The 21,112-nt window shown below is 37.6% G+C and overlaps 1 protein-coding gene across 3 annotated transcripts in view; it reads right to left on the bottom strand.

Moving 5' to 3' along the window:
* Positions 1-10,860: 10,860 nt before the first annotated feature.
* LOC132128916 (uncharacterized) overlaps positions 10,861-21,112 on the bottom strand; it is a 32,602-nt gene continuing 22,350 nt past the window's right edge. For all 3 annotated transcript variants that reach the window (XM_059540320.1, XM_059540321.1, XM_059540322.1), the window contains 3 exons: positions 20,552-20,620; positions 11,735-11,782; positions 10,861-11,127 (listed from right to left, as the gene is read on the bottom strand). In XM_059540320.1, the coding sequence (XP_059396303.1) occupies positions 11,120-11,127; positions 11,735-11,782; positions 20,552-20,620 (125 nt within the window). In that variant the 3' untranslated portion in view covers positions 10,861-11,119. The remainder of the gene's footprint in view (positions 11,128-11,734; positions 11,783-20,551; positions 20,621-21,112) is intronic.

The following is a 21,112-nucleotide window of genomic DNA, read 5'->3' as shown; positions in this document are numbered from 1 at the left end:
GCTCTTTTAGTAATTTAGTGGGTACAGGATCTAATAAACATGTTGTTGGTTTAGATACAGTGATAAGTTTATTTAGCTCTTCCTGTCCTATATTTGAAAAGCACTGCAGTTTATCTTTGGGTGCGATGGATGAAACTGAAGTGTTAGACGCTGTAGAATCTACATTTGCTATTGTATTTCTAATGTTATCTATTTTATCAGTGAAGAAATTCATAAAGTCATTACTATTTAACGTTGGTGGAATATTTGAATCAGGTGGCGTCTGGTAATTTGTTAATTTAGCCACTGTGCTAAATAAAAACCTTGGATTGTTTTGGTTATTTTCAATGAGTTTGTGGATATGCTCTGCCCTAGCAGTTTTTAGAGCCTGTCTATACCTGGACATACTGTTTTTCCATGCAATTTTAAAAACTTCCAAGTTAGTTTTTCTCCATTTGCGTTCAAGACTACGAGTTACTTTCTTGAGAGAGTGAGTATTACTGTTATACCATGGCACAGTACGTTTTTCTCTAACCTTTTTCAATTTGATGGGGGCAACAGCTTCTAATGTATTAGAGAAAATAGTGCCCATGTTGTCAGTAATTTCGTCTAATTCATGTGTATTTTTGGGTACAAATAGCAGTTGAGATAGATCAGGCAGGTTATTTGCGAATCTGTCTTTGGTGGCTGGAACAATAGTTCTGCCCAGACGGTAACGCTGAGACATATAGTTAATATCAGTTATACGCAGCATGCACGATACAAGGAAATGGTCTGTAATATCATCACATTGGGGTACAATATCTATAGCAGTAAGATCGATTCCATGCGATATAATTAGATCTAGTGTATGATTAAAACGATGAGTGGGCCCGGTGACATTTTGTTTGACTCCAAAGGAGTTTATTAGGTCAGTAAACGCAAGTCCTAATGTATCATTTGCATTATCAACGTGAATATTAAAATCTCCCATGATTAGCGCCTTATCAACTGTAACTAGAAGGTCTGAGAGGAATTCTGCAAATTCTTTTAGGAATTCTGTATACGGCCCTGGTGGTCTATACACAGTAGCCAGAGCAAGAGATACATTAGACTTCTTTTGCATGTCTGACAGTGTAACATTTAGCAGAAGTATTTCAAAAGAGTTAAACCTGTATCCTGTTTTCTGGGTAACATTGAGAATATCACTATATATTGTTGCAACACCTCCGCCACGACCAGTCTGACGGGGCTCATGCTTATAACAGTAGTTTGGTGGAGTAGACTCATTTAGACCAAAATAATCATTTGGTTTTAGCCAGGTTTCAGTCAAGCAGAGTACATCAAAACTATTTTCTGTGATCATTTCATTTACAATAACTGCTTTGGGTGTGAGTGATCTAATATTTATGAGCCCAAACTTTAAAAATTGTTTTTGTTCATTTACTTTACATTTTTCTGGTTTAATTAAGATGAGATTTTTTCTAGATCCTACATTATATTTTGACCTCACTATTCAGGGAACAGACACAGTCTTAATAGTTTTTACAGCACAAGTACTTTTATCATTTAAGCGGGTGGAACAAAACTCATCATAATAGTTATTAGAGAATTGTCTTACTAGTCACATGGAGCGAAGTGTCCTGGAGATGTTGTCAGAGAGCAGCTCCGCTCCGATTCTGCTGGGGTGTAATCCATCAGCGCGAAACAGCCTAGGACGCTCCCAGAAAAGATTCCAGTTATTAACAAATAGCAGTTTCTGTTCTTTACACCATGACAACAGCCATTCATTTAAAGCAAAAAGTCTACTGAACCTTTCGTGTCCTCGTCGATACGTGGGCAGTGGTCCTGACACGACGATCGTCGCCGCGGGCGTCGTGCTGCGAACCGTCTCGATCAGGCTGCTGAAGTCCCTCTTCAGCGTCTCCGTCTGCCGCAGCGTGGTGTCGTTAACCCCGGCGTGAAGCACGACCGCTCTGGGGCTCTCGTCGACCTTCAGGATCGCGGGTATCTGCGCAGAAACATCGAGAACACGAGCACCAGGCAAACAATGAGTGTGCACTTTACCTTCGGCTAACGTAGCACTTACGTGTCGGACGATGGAGTCTCCGATGATCACAGCGTCGCGTCCTGTCTCGCGGAGGGGAGCGAAGCGGTTCCGGATGGAGATGTCGAAGGCAGGAGGGGGAGAAGTCGTCGCCCGGGACCCGGCTCGCGTCTTCCGCTGTGGATGCACCCAGGGTCCGTGGTGTCCCGGCGTCGCAGTGAAGGACATCTGGGAAGATCGCGTCCTGGGTGCACCGGGCCTGTGCAGAGAAACACACGGAGTAGACGTGGTGGGACTGTTAGCAGATCGCTGTGTACTTACCCCGGACTTGTGAGCGTCAGCCCGGGATGATTCCAGCGCTGTTCTCCGCTCTCTCAGCTGGGCCTGCCTCACCTCCAGGTCGCGAATCTGCTTTCCCACGGCCTCGAGCTCGAGCTGCACAGAGTGGAGACATTCATCCGCCATTAAAGCAAGTAACAGTGAGTACAGCAGTGGTAATGTGTGTGAATAGAGTATTAGCAATGTTAGCGCAACCACGCCGCTGATGCTAACGGGCTAAAAGCTAATAGCGGACCCGGGAGATCAAAATAAAACTAGTGATAGCGAGGCGCTCTGATTGTTTTTGTTGTAGAATACAATAGAGGATATATTCACACGTTATATAAACGGAAACGATGATGTATAAAATTGATTTATGGGTTAAAAATAGTCAATGAAAAGAATATAGTGACGGAGCTCAAACGCAGTACAGCCGCCAACAACAAACAGGAAGTGACGTATCTGTGATGTGTTGTGTTGTGCATGTGTTGTGTGTATGGCTTCAAATGAGGTTCAATATTGAAGTCACCTGGTGCCACACTCTAATCAGCTAATTAAATTAAAACACATGCAAAGCCTTTAAATGGTCTCTCAGTCTAGTTCTGTAGGATAGACAATCATGGGGAAGACTGGTGACTTGACAGTTGTCCAAAAGACGACCATTGACACCTTGCACAAGGAGGGCAAAAAAATGTACAAACAATAGGGATTACTGCACCCTAGAAAGGATGTGAAACAAAACCCATTCAAATATGTGGGGGAGATTTAAAAAGAGTGGACAGCAGCTGGAGTCCGTGCTTCAAGAACCACTACGCACAGATGCATGCAAGACATGGGTTTCAGCTGTTGCATTCCTTGTGTCAAGCCACTCTTGAACAACAGACAGCATCAAAAGTGTCTCGCTTCAAAAAGGACTGGACTGCTGCTGAGTGGTCCAAAGTTATGTTCTCTGATGAAAGTAAATTCTGCATTTCCTCTGGAAATCAGGGTCCCAGAGTCTGGAGGAAGAGAGGAGAGGCACACAATCCACGTTGCTTGAGGTCCAGTGTAAAGTTTCCACTGTCAGTGATGGTTTGGGGTGCCATGTCATTTGCTGGTGTTGGTCCACTGTGTTTTCTGAGGTCCAAGGTCAACACAGCCGTATACCAGGAAGTTTTAGAGCACTTCATGCTTCCTGCTGCTGACCAACTTTATGGAGATGCAGATTTCATTTTCCAAGAGGACTTGGCACCTGCACACAGTGCCAAAGCTACATGTACCTGGTTTAAGGACCATGGTATCCCTGTTCTTAATTGGCCAACAAACTCGCCTGACTTTAACACCATAGAAAATCTATGGGGTATTGTGAAGAGGAAGATGCGATATGCCAGACCCAACAATGCAGAAGAGCTGAAGGCCACTATCAGAGCAACCTGGGCTCTCATAACACCTGAGCAGTGCCACAGACTGATCGACCCCATGCCACACCGCATTGCTGCAGTTATTCAGGCAAAAGGAGCCCCAACTAAGTATTGAGTGCTGTACATGCTCATACTTTTCATGTTCATACTTTTTAGTTGACCAAGATTTCTAAAAATCCTTTCTTTGTATTGGTCTAAAGTTATATTCTAATTTTTTGAGATACTAATTTTGGGATTTTCCTTAGTTGTAAGTTATAAACATCAAAATTAAAAGAAATAAACAGTTTAGATATATCACTCTGTGTGTAATGAATGAATATAATATACAAGTTTCACTTTTTGAATGGAATTATGTGAAAGAAATCAACTTTTTGATGATATTCTAATTATATGACCAGCACCTGTATGTACAAAATATTGAAATTGTAACCTAATTTTCCTTCTGATCTAATCTGGTTTAGAAATGTTTACGGTTATGCATTTGGACAACAGTTTTAATGCAACTTCTAATATAGTTTTCAAGATATATATGTTTAGCCAGATTGTGTGGCAATTTTTTTTTAAATATATATTTTCAAATATTATTATTATTAGAAATAATAATAATTTTTTGTATATTTTTCTAAATATATATTTATTAAATAAATTACATTTTAAAGTATATTAAAATTCTAATAATATTTATAATAAAAAAAACATTTCTGTTTTTTTTTTTTTTATCAAATAAATCCAGCCTCGATGAGCATAAGAGAGTGTATTTATGTGACCTTCACTAATTACAATATTAGGCATATATTTTAAATATTTTTTTGTCAGAAAAATAAATTGCCACATGGGTGGATTCGAACCTGGGTACCTTTACATTGCTAGCACCTTAATGTAAAACACCATTTTAAATCAAGAATGAGACGGTCAATCAGAGATGAGAACATCCACTTTTGACTGAGGACGTCATCACGTGCACCAAGCCCGACCGCGACACTGCATCAGTTTAAGCATCAGTTTGCTCTCAGAGGACAGGAATAGTATTTTTGATGTGGTTACATGCTTCATGAATATCACACCCAACACATGAGCATGATAAACATAGGAATAAGAGTAATGTTTGAAGTGTGTATGCTGCCCTGTCAATGGGGGCTGGGCTCTCCAACATACTGCATTGCTGAATGCTTTCAGCACAACCACTCTATCATATCCTCTCTCTTGTACTTACCCACAGAGGCCCCCGGTCTTTATGTTTCTGTACCATTCTCTCTGCCTCCAAAACACTTCCTCTTTCTTCTGTCCTACATTATAATCTCACTCTTTCCTCTCCTTACACTGCTAACACAACACCACTTTCTCATACTCACATAAACACACACATACACACTGTAATCAAAAAATACATACACACTACACTCATCCTAATGTAGTAACTCGCACTTTACACCTCTGCTGCCCCAAGATTAATCAGCTTAATCAATCAACAAAGCCCAGCAGGAAGACCGGTGGCACTTGTTCTGTAACGAATCAATTGCCCATCACACAAGGATATTTACCTGAATGTTTTAATTAAAATCTGTAATGAGCTCATACTTCTAGCCTTTATGCCCAATAGCTCATTCATATTGTTCATAAGGCTATTAGATAACCCATGAAATTGAAAAGTGCAGATTTCTTTCTGGTGTGTTTCCTGTAGGAATAGGACAATGGGGCCAGGACATTTCGAAGGACATGTAATTAAATAAATTAAATAAATAATAATAAATTAAATTAAATAAATAATAATAATTATATATATATATATATATATATATATCCAGTGGCCTATTATGAAGCCCCCCATGATTTACACGGTAATTATAATTAAGAGGGAGAGGCATTCAAATTCCAAAATCCTTTTTTTTATAAGCCCATGAGTGTTTGTTTTATTTTAAATATAAATTTTATGAGTACACTAGCATATAGACAACCCAGAATAATTGGAAAAAAATATTATAATATATATTATATAATGTATTAGGCTGATATTGCTTATGTTAATATTTATGTTTATGTTGATTATTGAATGTTTCAATGTAAAATTTCCAGTGACCTAAAAGTGCATTGAATTCAAAACAGATGAACATGAATCTGGAAGTGTTTTATTATGATGATCATAGTATGTATTTGAAATGAAATGTCTAGTGAATGGTACTAAAGATTTTTGCTCTATTGCGTTTATCTACACTAAACCCCAGCCTAAACCAAATCGATAGTATTAACAACAGCAAATGCAAGGTTAACAATTAATATGCTGAAGCCACATAAGTTTACTATATCAGAAATCCACAGATATGGAGCTGGCAATGTGATGCAAATGTCAAAATGTATTAATTAACAATACATCCACTATGTTAAAAGTGGTTTGAGGTCATAACATAGTATTTTGCAAGGAACCATGTGTCAATCAATAATTTGCCACTGTAATCACAATTTGTATGTAAAAGAATAAATGTTGTACTGCCACTGGTGTTCATTTTAGCTGAAAACCGCAGTGAATTGTATGTGCATGTATGTTTTTGGAGATTTGCAAAAAGATAGGTAGAAGAATGTTTCTCCATAGTTTTTCCTAGGATTAATATAGATGACATTAAAGTTAAAACACACGGCATAAGTCACCAAAACAGGATATTTAAGAGCTAAGGCCTAAAAGAATGTTTCAGATCATTCTGAGAGAAACATTGTGAGTTAGTGGTACTTGCTGATTGTTGAGAGAGGACGTGGCGCCCTCTACTGATGGAAACCACGCAAGTGGGCACAAAAGTGTCCAGCAACTCAAGGCAAACTATCACTTTAACAATCAATTTTAAATTACTTTTTATTTGTCATTGTTTTAATAATAAACGTTTTATTTATTAATTACATATTGCACTTTAACTTTACTTTAACATCACCTAAATTGCTACAGTCAGTTAAGAGTTGTACTATGCCTAGTTATCCATCGAATTACATATGAATTTGAATAAATCAAATTTTTGTGTTTGCCTTCAGTATAGTACTAAAGGAATATACTGTATGTTCTAATGCTGTATTTTGGGTTTACACCATAATCTAACCTACAGTGTCCCAGTACCAAATCACCCATGCAGATTTTGTAATATACCTTATGAATAGATTTCTGAGTACTTAGTAAATGGCAAAATAACATATTGACAAGTAAATAATAATCTGGATAATTGATGCAAGCAGAAATATTTAAAATGGCCACTTACCATATGTGCCGAGTGTCCCAAAGCGAAACTTATAGTGGTGTCAAGCCAAAAGCCTCAGAAAAACAGATGTGTGGTGTCGTACAAACTAAACTGACACAGAGCTTGAAGATCAGCTGATGCAAAAAGAAGAGAACATGCAGGATCTTTCCTCTTCTCATTCAGCCCTTCAGTATTTTACTGCTGTACTCACCAGCAGTGTCTCCTGATTGGCTGAGCTGCTGCAAAGCAATGTATGATCTCTCCTTTAATTGGATGGAGGCTATTTATGAGGCCTGTCCAACACTATTCCTGTTCGCTCTTACTCATTCTCTCTCTCTCTCTCTCTCTCTCTCTCTCTCTCTCTCTCTCTCTCTCTCTCTCTCTCTCACACACACACACACACACACACACACACATACACAGAGGATAGCTGAACATTGCAATATCAGATGTAGATGTAGATGTAGATGCTTTCATTGAGAGCAACATACAAATGAGGAAAAGCACAAGCAATTATACAGGAAAGATTTCGTAATGCCGTGATGGGACAAAAATGGGAGTTACTTGCCATGTTGCTTAAGGAACAGTTCATCCAGAAATGATAATTGGCCAGAAGCGATGGTTAAAACTCCATAATGATGGATCTGTTTATTACAAACATACAGTTTATCACTTCACAAGACACTAATTGATGGACTAGAGTTACTTTTGTAATGTTTTTATCAGCTGTTAGGACTCTCATTTAGACGTGATCCATTCACTGCATAGGATTTATTAGTGAACAAATGATGCAATTTTACATTTCTCTGAATCTGTTGTTATGAAAAACTCAATTTACATCTTTGATGGCATGAGGGTGAGTATATTCAGTGAACTATTCCTTTAAGAAGTGTATGTAGGCAGCATCTTGTTCTTCAACATGGCAGCTTTGTCTAGTTGTGTTTCACTTCTGTCTTAAGCCCCATTCACACCAAGAACGATAACTATAAAGATAAAAAATATTAACGTCCACACTCCACACCTGCGAACGATATAATTTGTTTATTCTAAGAGCACGCTCGTCTGCTGGTTTTAATTCTCGAGCTTGTGGTAGCAGGATGGATTCTGATTGGCTGTCAATGTTTGTTTATCGTTCATCAACTGAAAAAAAATTATGCTGAAAGTGATTCCTCTATTTTAGAACTATATATTTATCATTATCTATATAGTTTTTGTCTTTGGTGTGAACAAGCCTTTAGTCTGGATTTGGGCTTCAGTTTATGGCCTTATCTGTAACCTAATATACAACCCGAATTCCGGAAAAGTTGGGACGTTTTTTAAATTTTAATAAAATGAAAACTAAAAGACTTTCAAATCACATGAGCCAATATTTTATTCACAATAGAACATAGATAACATAGCAAATGTTTAAACTGAGAAAGTTTACAATTTTATGCACAAAATGAGCTCATTTCAATTTTGATTTCTGCTACAGGTCTCAAAATAGTTGGGACGGGGCATGTTTACCATGGTGTAGCATCTCCTTTTCTTTTCAAAACAGTTTGAAGACGTCTGGGCATTGAGGCTATGAGTTGCTGGAGTTTTGCTGTTGGAATTTGGTCCCATTCTTGCCTTATATAGATTTCCAGCTGCTGAAGAGTTCGTGGTCGTCTTTGACGTATTTTTCGTTTAATGATGCGCCAAATGTTCTCTATAGGTGAAAGATCTGGACTGCAGGCAGGCCAGGTTAGCACCCGGACTCTTCTACGACGAAGCCATGCTGTTGTTATAGCTGCAGTATGTGGTTTTGCATTGTCCTGCTGAAATAAACAAGGCCTTCCCTAAAATAGACGTTGTTTGGAGGGAAGCATATGTTGCTCTAAAACCTTTATATACCTTTCAGCATTCACAGAGCCTTCCAAAACATGCAAGCTGCCCATACCGTATGCACTTATGCACCCCCATACCATCAGAGATGCTGGCTTTTGAACTGAACGCTGATAACATGCTGGAAGGTCTCCCTCCTCTTTAGCCCGGAGGACACGGCGTCCGTGATTTCCAACAAGAATGTCAAATTTGGACTCGTCTGACCATAAAACACTATTCCACTTTGAAATAGTCCATTTTAAATGAGCCTTGGCCCACAGGACACGACGGCGCTTCTGGACCATGTTCACATATGGCTTCCTTTTTGCATGATAGAGCTTTAGTTGGCATCTGCTGATGGCACGGCGGATTGTGTTTACCGGCAGTGGTTTCTGAAAGTATTCCTGGGCCCATTTAGTAATGTCATTGACACAATCATGCCGATGAGTGATGCAGTGTCGTCTGAGAGCCCGAAGACCACGGGCATCCAATGAAGGTCTCCGGTCTTGTCCCTTACGCACAGAGATTTCTCCAGTTTCTCTGAATCTTTTGATGATGTTATGCACTGTAGATGATGAGATTTGCAAAGCCTTTGCAATTTGACGTTGAGGAACATTGTTTTTAAAGTTTTCCACAATTTTTTTACGCAGTCTTTCACAGATTGGAGAGCCTCTGCCCATCTTTACTTCTGAGAGACTCTGCTTCTCTAAGACAAAGCTTTTATAGCTAATCATGTTACAGACCTGATATCAATTAACTTAATTAATCACTAGATGTTCTCCCAGCTGAATCTTTTCAAAACTGCTTGCTTTTTTATCCATTTGTTGCCCCCGTGCCAACTTTTTTGAGACCTTTAGCAGGCATTAAATTTTAAATGAGCTAATTAAGTGGATAAAAGTGTAAAATTTCTCAGTTTAAACATTTGCTACGTTATCTATGTTCTATTGTGAATAAAATATTGGCTCATGTGATTTGAAATTCCTTTAGTTTTCATTTTATTAAAATTTAAAAAACGTCCCAACTTTTCCGGAATTCGGGGTGTACTAACAAAAGTCAAGGTCACACACTGATCACTTTATGTTATGTACATGTGCTGCAGTGATGTGCAAACATTTACTTTTTCTCTTGCAAAATGATAAATTAAGATGATTTCATTTTCAGGGTTATGAAAAAAAAAACATTTTGATTTGTCAGGCTGATTTTTTCACTCTGTTGAAATCCTTGTGACATGACTTTGTATAAGATTGACTGATCAGCCAAAACACCCAGTTCTTTTCTATCAACTGTTTTATGCAAGATCGCTAGATGGCGATGTTTACTATTTTGTTGTTGTGGGATGTGATTAGACTGACAGCTCTTATGAGAAAGAAGACTACCAGTGCTTAGGCTACTACTCCTAGCAGACATGAAATAAGATATGCTAGTATTATTTCTCTCAGGTACAGTTTTATAATTGTATAATAGCTAAATATTATACTATTCTTGAGACGTTTTCTTACTAGCTAGTAGTATACAAGTCCTGGAACACATTATATATATATATATATATATATATATATATATATATATATATATTATATATATATATATATATATATATATATATATATATATATATATATATATATATATATATATATATATAAAACAGTCTGAGCTTAGAGGCATTAAAATGTAACATATAAATGAACAGATGTATCAAATAAAAAAAAATAACACTCTGATGATAATAATTACAAGTTAAAGGATCAGTATGAGATAAATTATTATCAAGAACATAGTTATAAATATAAACATAGTTATACATTTGTAACAAACTTGTTTATTTAAATGTAAAAAAAAAAAATCTAAGCATATGGCAATCATACAGAGTAAAAAACAAACAACAAAAAAACCTTTTGTTTCAATATGCAAATAAATGACTGTAGCAAAATAATCCAGTGAGTGCATAATTATTATTATTATTTTTTTTTTTTTGCTTTCTGTGTTGTGTTGTATTATTTACATTTTAAAACAGATATTATGGGTATGTACAGATATGTCCAGAAATAACTTATTATTATTATTACTTCTGAACACTGTAATTTCTTACCGTCCGTTATTCATCTCCCCATACAATCACTGTCTTCATTTACAACAGTAGGTCTCTACAACACTGCAGTTCAGTTCTAATTTTTTTTTTTTTTTTTTTTTTTTGCTGGTTTTCAGATTATAAAACTAAATTATACAAAAGTGCCGCTCCTGTTAGACAAAGTGCTGTACTAATGCTGTCATTTTAAAATAATCATATATCATTTAGCTGTGCCTCAGTGCATGTTGATTTCTGGTGAAATGATTCAGAGTCCTGGAGAGGCAGAAATATGACAGTAAGCTCAAAATCTGGTTTCATGCATTCATTAAAAACAAAATACATACTTTAAGCACATACTTAAGTAATTAGTAGTTAATAGTACAGTTTTGAGATTTCACAAGATTGGAGTTTTTTTATTATTATTAATTTAATTAGGCAGTTTACGTTTGACTGTCTGTTTCTAAAACACTTGCCATTGCACAGGGCTTCAAAATAACCCAGGGTTAAAATATGTCATCTCAGATTTAAGTACTTTTTAACACCAAAAGATGACCTTTAAGACAAAATTTAACCAGAGTCATTCAAGTTAATTAAAACCATAAAATTTTGTTGTTACTTGAAATAAAATAAAATTTGAAATTATTTAATTAAATTTATTATGAATCATTTAAATTAACTTATTGCACTTCAATAACTAAAAAATTATATATATATATATATACAGTATATATATATATATATATATATATATATATATAGACAAATAAAAAAAGAGATACAATTACTAAAACTATATATATATATATATATATATATATATATATATATAAACTATAATGGTCTCTTAACGATACTAAAATAAGACTGAATTTAACTTTACCTTTGAATGATGTCAGGCCATTGGCTACTGATGCGGATGTCTCTTCATCTTGAAGAGAGAAAATTGTGAGAGTCAACTGTGATAAATAATTTTTTTATATTTGTGTAATAGACTTATACAGTAGTTCAGAAACATTCATAATCATGTATGTAATGTACTGTACATGAGCAAAATGACTGATTTCTGTTACAATATTATGACTGGTAGAAACGTACTTGGTTACAAATGTAATCCGATTCCCCGAGATACGGGAACAAGTACTGCATCTTGCTAGACGCTATGGGGGAAAAGTCATTTTTCTCCTCAACTGAAACCTTTTTCAATCATGCAGTGAAACTGCACAGCCATGGGTTTGTGCAATATGTTTTAAAAACTAACAATGGCTCGGCAGCAGTGCTGCACAAACCTATGGTCGCAAAGCCTGCCAAAACCCACCAGAATGGGTGGAGTCATCTGGCTATATAATCAGCCGCTTCATTATAAGACTCAGGTTACTTAGACTGAAGCAACAAGTCGTGCAGCTGCATGGCACAAATAGCAACGCAGTACCCATTACCTCATCTTAAGGAACCGAGGTTACGTTTGTAACCGAGTACATTCCCTATCGATACTTCACTCATAATGCATCTTGCTATGGGAACAGTACAATCACGCCATGCCATGGCAGAGGAACGACAATGGTAAAACTTGTCCTAGGCACCTCAGGGCCAAGAGAACAACAATCAATCCCTCCAGGCTAACAGGCTAAAGGCCCGTTCACACCAAGCACGATAACTATAAAGATAACGATAAAGATACAGTTCTAAAAATTGTTCTCAATATTAAAGAATAGTGGAGTCCACACCTATAACACCACACCACAAGTCCACACCACAACTATAGCGATAAAGGCAAAGCGAAACGATATCGTTGGAATCACTTTCAAGAACTATTTTTTTTTTTCTGATGAACGATAAAAACATTTCCAACCAATCAGAATCAATCCTGCTGTAATGAGCTCGAGAATTTAAAGCAGCAGATGCGCGTCCGCTTATAATACACAGACAATATCGTTTGCTGGTGTGGACGCTAATATCGTTATCTTTATAGTTATCTTTATAGTTATCGTTCTTGGTGTGAACGGGCCTTTAGCCTCACACAGGCCTCACCCGGCCGAGTGATCGTTCCAGAAGACTTGCACTGCCTGAGCACCTGTGGGGCCGAGAGTGCACAAGTAAGTTGTCTAATAGGATGGCATATTACATCTACACTTCACAATTAAAGCAAGCTGCATGCCACTTAACCCTTTAAAACCGAACGTATCAGCGCCGACACAATTTACCATGCGGTGTTAATGTTTTCATAACTCAGCAACCGTTTGCACTATAAAAAAAAATCTAATTGCGTTTGATAGAAGACAGCTTGCGCTTTAAGACAATATACGGCTTAATATGGTAACTGCATGCTTTCCAGCAGCAAATCGGAGCAGCTTTCGGGGAGAGGGGGAAGGGCTGATTTGAAGCGGGAGATACGGACCGCAGCAGGTTTGAAAGTTTGAGAGTGTGAAATATAAACAAAAAACGAACAAAAACATGGCGAAAAAAGGTTTTACACGAGAGGAGGCGATTGATTTGATCTCTGATGACACCTGGGAAGAGGCTGAACATGATTCATCGGACCCAGAGTCTGTATTCAGACGTTGTTGAGGAGGCGTATGCTGCTGGCTTTGATCCAGTCGTGGATTGGTAAGTGAAGCTTATTTATTTGTTGCTTTCTGGTGAATTGATGAGAAATGAATAAAATAGTCAGACTCCGTGTTTCTCTAAAAAAAAAAAAACACCGTTTCACACACTTATATGTGCGTTGCACACACGTGTAAGCGCGTATGTGCATGCATGTGTTCATATTTGCTCATGTAACGTTAGCGTTATGTGTATGTGTGCGTGTGTGTGCATGCATACATAAATTTCTGTGTGTATGTAAGTGCATGGACATATCTCTCTCTTTCTCTCGGTGTGTGTGTGTGTGTGTGTGTGTGTGTAACTAAAGGTGCATGTGTGTGTATGCGAATGTGTGCGTGTATGTGTATGTGTGTGTAAGTGCATGCATGGGTGCATACGTTTATGTGTGTGTTTGTGTGTGCTACTGCTAATGTGTGCATGTGTATATCTGTGTGTTTGTGTGTATGTCTATATCTGTTTGTGTGTATCTGTGTGCATGTGTATCTGTTTGTGTATGTGTGCATGTGTGTATCTTATACAGTCTATGATGTGTATGCAAATGTGTGTGTGTACGTTCATGCGTGACTGTGCATGCATGCATTTATGTCTATATCTGTATATTTGTGTGTGTGTGTGTGTGTGTGTGTGTAGGTGCATGTATGTGTGTGTGATTGTGTGTATGCAAATGTGTGTAAGTAACTGCAGGCTTTATTTTTATTATTTTATTGTTATTATAGTTATAGTTATTATTATTATAATTTTATTTTATTTTTTCAAAATTATTCTTACTAATAAATTGCTTCATAATGAAAAGTATTTTTATGTACATATACAGTGAGTTTGTAACAAATGCTGCTTTGTTTTTTGTTTCAGTGTGGTTTTTCCAGTTATCTACGAAGAAGCAAATGGGCCATCCACATCGAACACAACACCATCTCAGAGGGGCCGGGGCCGTCGTCGCAGCTGTAGCTGTACAATAAGTACATGGGGGGACTTGACACCTCTAACAAGATGCTCAGAACAAAGTCGGTGCCCCATAAAACAAGTGGTATGTGACCATTTTCCAGCACTTCCTTGACATTGCAGTGACCAACAGCTTCATTTTACACAAAGAGCTGTGTGCCATCCACCATGATAAGCTCATGACATGGCAAAACTGTCAGGAGCTGCTAGCATCTCAGCTCACAGGTGTTCCCCTGGATGGCAGCTTGAGAGAGATGCGATCATCTGCCTGTTCCTGTGAGTGACACTCAAGACATTTCACAGAGTTGCATACTATGCAAAAGGAGCACCCAATGGAAGTGCCAGGAATGTGATGTGGGACTATGCTTGCAGTTAGACAGGAACTGCTTCAGAGAGCACCACATTTAAATGACTGGATTGAAGGATCCAAAAACGCCTGGAGAACTGGAGTAAAACCAATTGCACCTGAGTGAAAACTGTGCAATCCAGTGTCTCAAAAAGATTTGTATATATGTATTATAGTTCCTTTTTCAAGATTGAGGCATTAGATTCTTTCAATCATGAGTTTTCAGATTTTTCTAAATAAAAACAAGTACAATTTCTTCCCGTTTTTATTTTTTTTGTCTATTTAAATTATTTACTAAATTATCACACAAAATAATGTACAATAACTTTAATTTCCTGAAAGTCTATAATTTTCTGAAAAAAATGACACCTTGCACTTGAAGATACCACATTCTGTTATAATTTTATACTCAAAAAACCAAAATGAGTGAAAACGGCCAATTTTAGCTTTAGGTTCTAAAGGGTTAAGCAGAAAAACTCCCTTGCCTGCAAGGCAGGGACATCCAGGTAATATAACCTAGCAAAGTGGATGGTGAGGCCCAGCTGGGCACCACACAAATTTCTAAAATGGACATGCTGGCAGTCCATGCCCACAAAGAGGCGATGCCTCTAGTTGAGTGTGCTTGTACTTCAATGGGGCATTGTAGGCCCAAAGAAGAGTAGGCAAGCAGAATTATGACAATTATCCACTTGGAAAATCTCTGCTTCTTGACCGGATGTCCATTATTAGCCCAGCCACTGAAGTAAACAAAGAGCTGTTCTGACTGCCTAAACTGGGCGCAATGCTCAATGTTAGCTTTCAGAGCCATAACGGGGAAGAGTAAATTCAACTCCAGATCCTTTTCTGGGGGAGGAATTGCTGAGAGTTTGAAAACCTGTGTTCTAAATGGAGCTGAGAGCACCTTAGGTATATAGCCATGGCTTGGTTTCAGGACAACTTTGGAGTCACCAGGCCCAAACTCCAGGCAACTAGGGCTTATAGAAATTGCCTGCAAATCCCCCACTCACTTGACTGAAAATAATGCTTGTAGCAGAGCATTTTTTTAATAATAGATTGGGCTGTGACAATTGTGAGAAAGAGTAAAAAAGAAGCGAAGAGGTCTACTTCTGCCCTGCCAAAGATTTCCCAAATTCTCTAATCTGGCTGCGGATGAAGGACACAGGGCACTGTGGAAGAAACAGGGTCTGGGTCCAAATTCAGGGAAAGACATCTCTTTAATGAACAAAAAGGCCAACAAGGCAAAAACAAAACAGAAACAGATAACAAGGACAAGAGCAGAAGCAGAAGCAGCTGGAATGCAAAACACGATTAGCAAGGAACATTTACACAGCCAGACAGAGTGGTGCGTGAGACAAGAATATATAGTCCGTGACAATGGCCAACAGCTTTGTGTGTGAGTGTGTGTGATTGAGTGACCAGGTGTGCGGAGTGAAGGTAAATGAGTCTGGGAGCAAGGGAGAAACAAAGGTGGAGCAACTAAAACAATGAGGTAACAAGATAGGCGGGGTTAGAAAATAGACAGGAGAGAGCACATGGCACCAAACAAACACCACACTCACAGAAGACAGTGTCATACGGTGGCCCTCCCGGGCACACCAGCTGAAGACTGTGACAGAGGGGACCTTGCATCGCGACCATGTCTGCTCCTTGGTTCAGTTTGCCTGAAACTTGTGCTGCTCTCAGCGAATGTAGGTTGAGCCGGGTCCATTCCGCGAGGTGATCTACATGTACAAGCCACTTCGAGGACAGTGCCTCCTGGCGATTTATATAGGACATCATGCTGTCCGTATGAATCAAGACATGATGTCCCCTGAGGTCTGGTAGGAAGGTTCGACAGGCCTGCCATACCGGTAGCATTTTGAGGCATTTGATATGCAGACTGCTTTCCACTTTCAACCAATGTTCAACCACTGTGTAAGGGTCATTACACAGGCTTGATCTACCCTGATAATGCGGGGATAGAACCTAGCTAACTGTAGCACTGGAGATGCTGGAGCTATGACGCCTAGTATTTTCTGAAACCTCTGGAACCAGGTTTGAAGGAGGCTGCAAGCTGCTGTATGATCAGAGTGTGCTCTGTTGGGATCTTCACTTTCATTTGAGCTGAGTGGAACACTGTTCACAGGAATAAGACTCGCTGTCTGTGAAACAGTCCGCTCTTGGCAAAGTTCACCCAGACCCCCAGACATTTCAAGTGGCTGAGGAGAAGGGCTTTGTGAGATTTTGTGAGACTAACCCTCCCACTTGGCCGGAATGAGCTAATCGTTGAGGTAGTTGAGAACATGGTTTCCTGTCTTCCTCAGAGGGGAAAGAGTCGCATCTCAGGAAAGTGCATGGAGCCAAGGACAGCCCAAAGGGCCCAGAAGGCTGTCACGATCCTCAGCTCCTTGAGTGTGTTGTCAGGTCTGGGCCTGACTCATCTGTGCTGGCGAGGAGCTTGGCTTGATGGCGCCCCGGCAGGAACTACTCATCCTGACGGCTGCGGGAGAGTTCTTCCTTTTGGAGACCACTCCAAACCCAGCTCTTTGACGGCATTTGAGTGGACATGGAGTACAGTAATTCGACATCAATCCAGGTCTTAAAGAGTTACTTCACTCCAAAAACACAATCATTTACATACATGCTATTTACATAGTACTGTAGCCCAGTTTGTACTGCATACAGTGTTTTCAGACTTTAGTCATGTATATGTTTATAAACAACTGAAAAAGCACAAAAGTCAGGGCATGTCAAAACTTCTTCAGGCCCCAAAACCCCCTTAGACCTCAGAGGGTTAAGATATTTTGGATGAAAACTGAGAGGCTTGTGACTGTCCCATAGATAACCAAGTGAATTATATTGTCATGGTCCAGAAAAGTATGAAAAGAATCGTCAGAATAGTCCATCTGTCATAAATGGTCCCAAAAGAGGTGCCAGTACTCTATTATAGCATATATATATATATATATATATATATATATATATATATATATATATATATATATGTGTGTGTATATATATATATATATGTGTGTATATATATATATATATATATATATATATATATATATATATATATATGTGTGTATATATATATATATATATATATATATATATATATATATATATATATATATATATATATATATATATATATATGTATATATATATATATTTATCTATTTTTTTTTTTTTTTTTTTTTGATGACTCCCCTCATCCCCTGAGGTAACAACAACTATATTGAAGGGGTTTTATATACAGCAGTCAACAGACAACCTTATAAAAAATAATAAATCCTTTTATTAGTTTGTGGATTTGCTTGAGCTAGAAAGAGCTACTGAACATAAATAAAATGTGCAAAAGGATTTTGAAAAAATACCCTTAGAATAGGGTGACGAGATGAGATTGGCTTAAATTCGGGAGGGGGTGGGGGGTAAGGGGGGTGTCTGCGGTCCTGGGTGACGGGATGGGGGGCTTATGCTATTATACTTTGTAGCCTATAATAAAAGATAATGAATTTCAAACTTTAACCAAACACATTTTTATTCAAAGATCAACCGTCTGTCATTACTCTTTAGTCTGCCACAAGAAACAACAACAAAAAAATCATGAACTCAAATGTCATTGTAAAAAAACAACAAAAAAAAAACAATGACTGTTGTAACAGTGCGTAAATCAGACCTTTCTGTAACGCTAACACTAATGAGCTTAAACTTATTTTTTTGTACACAGTGCCGCGAACTGTCAATCACTCCTGTACGCGTGTATCACTGTCCTTCTCGCAGCTGCAGCAACTTGCACTCGCTTCATCAAGCTTTATAACAAAAAGGGGACAAAAAGGTTGTATTGTCTTTGTGCATATAGATTAATTAGATAAACGAATATCTAAATTTGTGGAGCTAATATTGAGCACAGAGGCCGAAATCATGCCGCGTCATGCCAGGATCCAAGCGCCACTACTGTAAAACCCGCCCTAAACACGCCTTCACTGGACTATGTCACACAATACAAAATTCCACCAGCGAGAGAGAGATACTAAACTAATATATCAGAAGCTGTAGTTTAGTCTTTATTTCCAAACTTGGACACCACACACAGCTATTGACTGACCACAAACATGAAAAATAACTTATTTGCTGCATCTTTGATTTGTTTGATCTGTTTTTTTTTTCTTTTTATCATTTTGGGCTAAAAGTGTGTTGTAACGCAAGCGTTACTGAACATGTACAGAGTAAAATATTACTGAAAATGGATTCGTATAATTACACTACTGCATTACAGCAAAAAGTAATATGTTACTTTAATGCATTGCTTTTGTAATATGTTATTCCCAACACTGCCCATGTGTAAGCACACTACAGTGAGCAAAACAATGAAGTATTTTAAACTCTGTTTTCATTTTGATATTGTCAATTAGATTAAAAATTACACCCATTAATGGAGTTGAGCACTGAGATTACATAAAGTCATTACTTCGATATTCGATATTCGATGGGAGACTGCTGGATTCGGTGGATGAACGGTCCGTCGGCCAGTTTGAACAGGTCCAATGACAATACTGTACTGCTGCACTGAGATTTTGATGTGTGCAATCAGACTCCTGTGATAGTCACATATTTGTAGGATAGAACTTAAGGGAAATGGTAAGATTTGCACTTTTCATTTTTTTTATGCTGTCAGTGACACGCCAAGTCAATTTTCTACTGCAAAATATAAGTAGGTCAAACTAGCCTATATAAATACCCTAAAACATATGTGTACATTATCAACAAAACTTGTTTTATTTAAAACAATTAAAGTAGCCTTCTATTTGGTTAGTGTAAAAGAATGAATCAACTCTTTTCTAAAAAGTTTCTCTGAGAAGTATTTTATACAATTTAGTTTTTATTATATATATATATATATATATATATATATATATATATATATATATATATATATATATATATTCTAAAATATAACAAGGATACTGGATGATTTTTAGCTATTGTAAAATGTATGGCAGAAATGGCATTTATAATCCGTATCTCCTTAATCTCTTGTACCTTTGTCAGTGTTAAACATGGTATCACATGGATGGGAATATGCATGGAAACTATATGCAGATGAGGTTATGCATAGTAAAACAAGGCGTTGTAAGCTCCATATATGGTTATTTCATGGAGGAGATGACGTGAAGATGCATTTATGAAATTATTATAAAGCATTTATTATAAATCTGAAAACTTTTTTGCGTACGCAAAATCTAGCTTTCATGCTTACACTTTTAGGAATCATTTTATGAAAGATATAAAAGAATGCTATTTGCAAGAGCAGAGAGGCGAAACTCATGCTATCACAGTGGAAGCAATTCATCTCAATGAGTGCATATTCCGTGTGGGATTTCCCCAGGCAGGAAATGCACTAATGATGGCTGTCATCGGCGTGCAGGGGAGTCCTGCACATACTGCAGTAATTGGCGGCTTTTGTAAAAATGCCTTGAAATTTGTTCTTCAAAAACTTGCGAGGTGTTTCAATGGCATGCAGGCTCTTCAATCAGTGGAGATCGCATAGAAAGTTGTTGTCGATAAAGGAGAGGAAATCTGAATCCTATGGTGAAGCAGCTGCTTATATAGCCAGATGACTCCACTCATTTTGGCGGGCTTCACGGCTATAGGTTTGTGCAGCACCACTGCCAAGTCATTGGTTCATTTTTAAAGCATACAGCAAGAACCAATTGGTGTACAGTTTCACTGCGTAATTATAAAATGACTTTTTCCCCAGAAGCATCTAGCAAGGCGCAGTATAAGTGAAGTATCGATAGGGGACCCATTTGTTAGGTCTCTTACCTTTAATCACACTGTCCTCATGAACAGCTGACGCACAGTCAGAGATTAGTTCTGCTTTTTCCTGAGATTCTGAATGATAACAGAGAGAGTGTGGGAATTACTTTTTACAAAGTTATACTTTTGGCTTGTAATACGAACAAAAACTTGTTCACCTATAACCCAGGGTTAAAAGATGTAATCTCAAACTTAAGTATTTTTTAACACCAAAAGATGTCTTTTATGACAAAATTTAACCAGAGTCATTTCACGTTAATTAAAACCATTAAAAAAATTTTTTTTTATTTGCAATAAAATGAAATTTAACTGAAATTAAATAAAATATTAAAAAAAAATTCTATATTTTATTTCAGCCAGTTGTCAAAGCAACATATGGTATTGTATGGATGCAACAAAATAAAATTAATGCAGCAGTTTGGATCTCAGTTTGGATTTTTTTAGTTAAGGCAACTTCCTCTGAAATTAAGTTATAATAACTAATAAACTTTATTGCGTTATACAGTAGTCAACATTTGAAGTGGATCAAACCTTTCTTTAAAGTTGTTCTAAAACGAATATGTCCTA

The sequence above is a fragment of the Carassius carassius genome, chromosome 46 (genome assembly GCF_963082965.1).
Source record: "Carassius carassius chromosome 46, fCarCar2.1, whole genome shotgun sequence".
NCBI classification, from domain to species: domain Eukaryota; kingdom Metazoa; phylum Chordata; class Actinopteri; order Cypriniformes; family Cyprinidae; genus Carassius; species Carassius carassius.
This window is presented reverse-complemented; position numbering and strand designations above follow the sequence as displayed.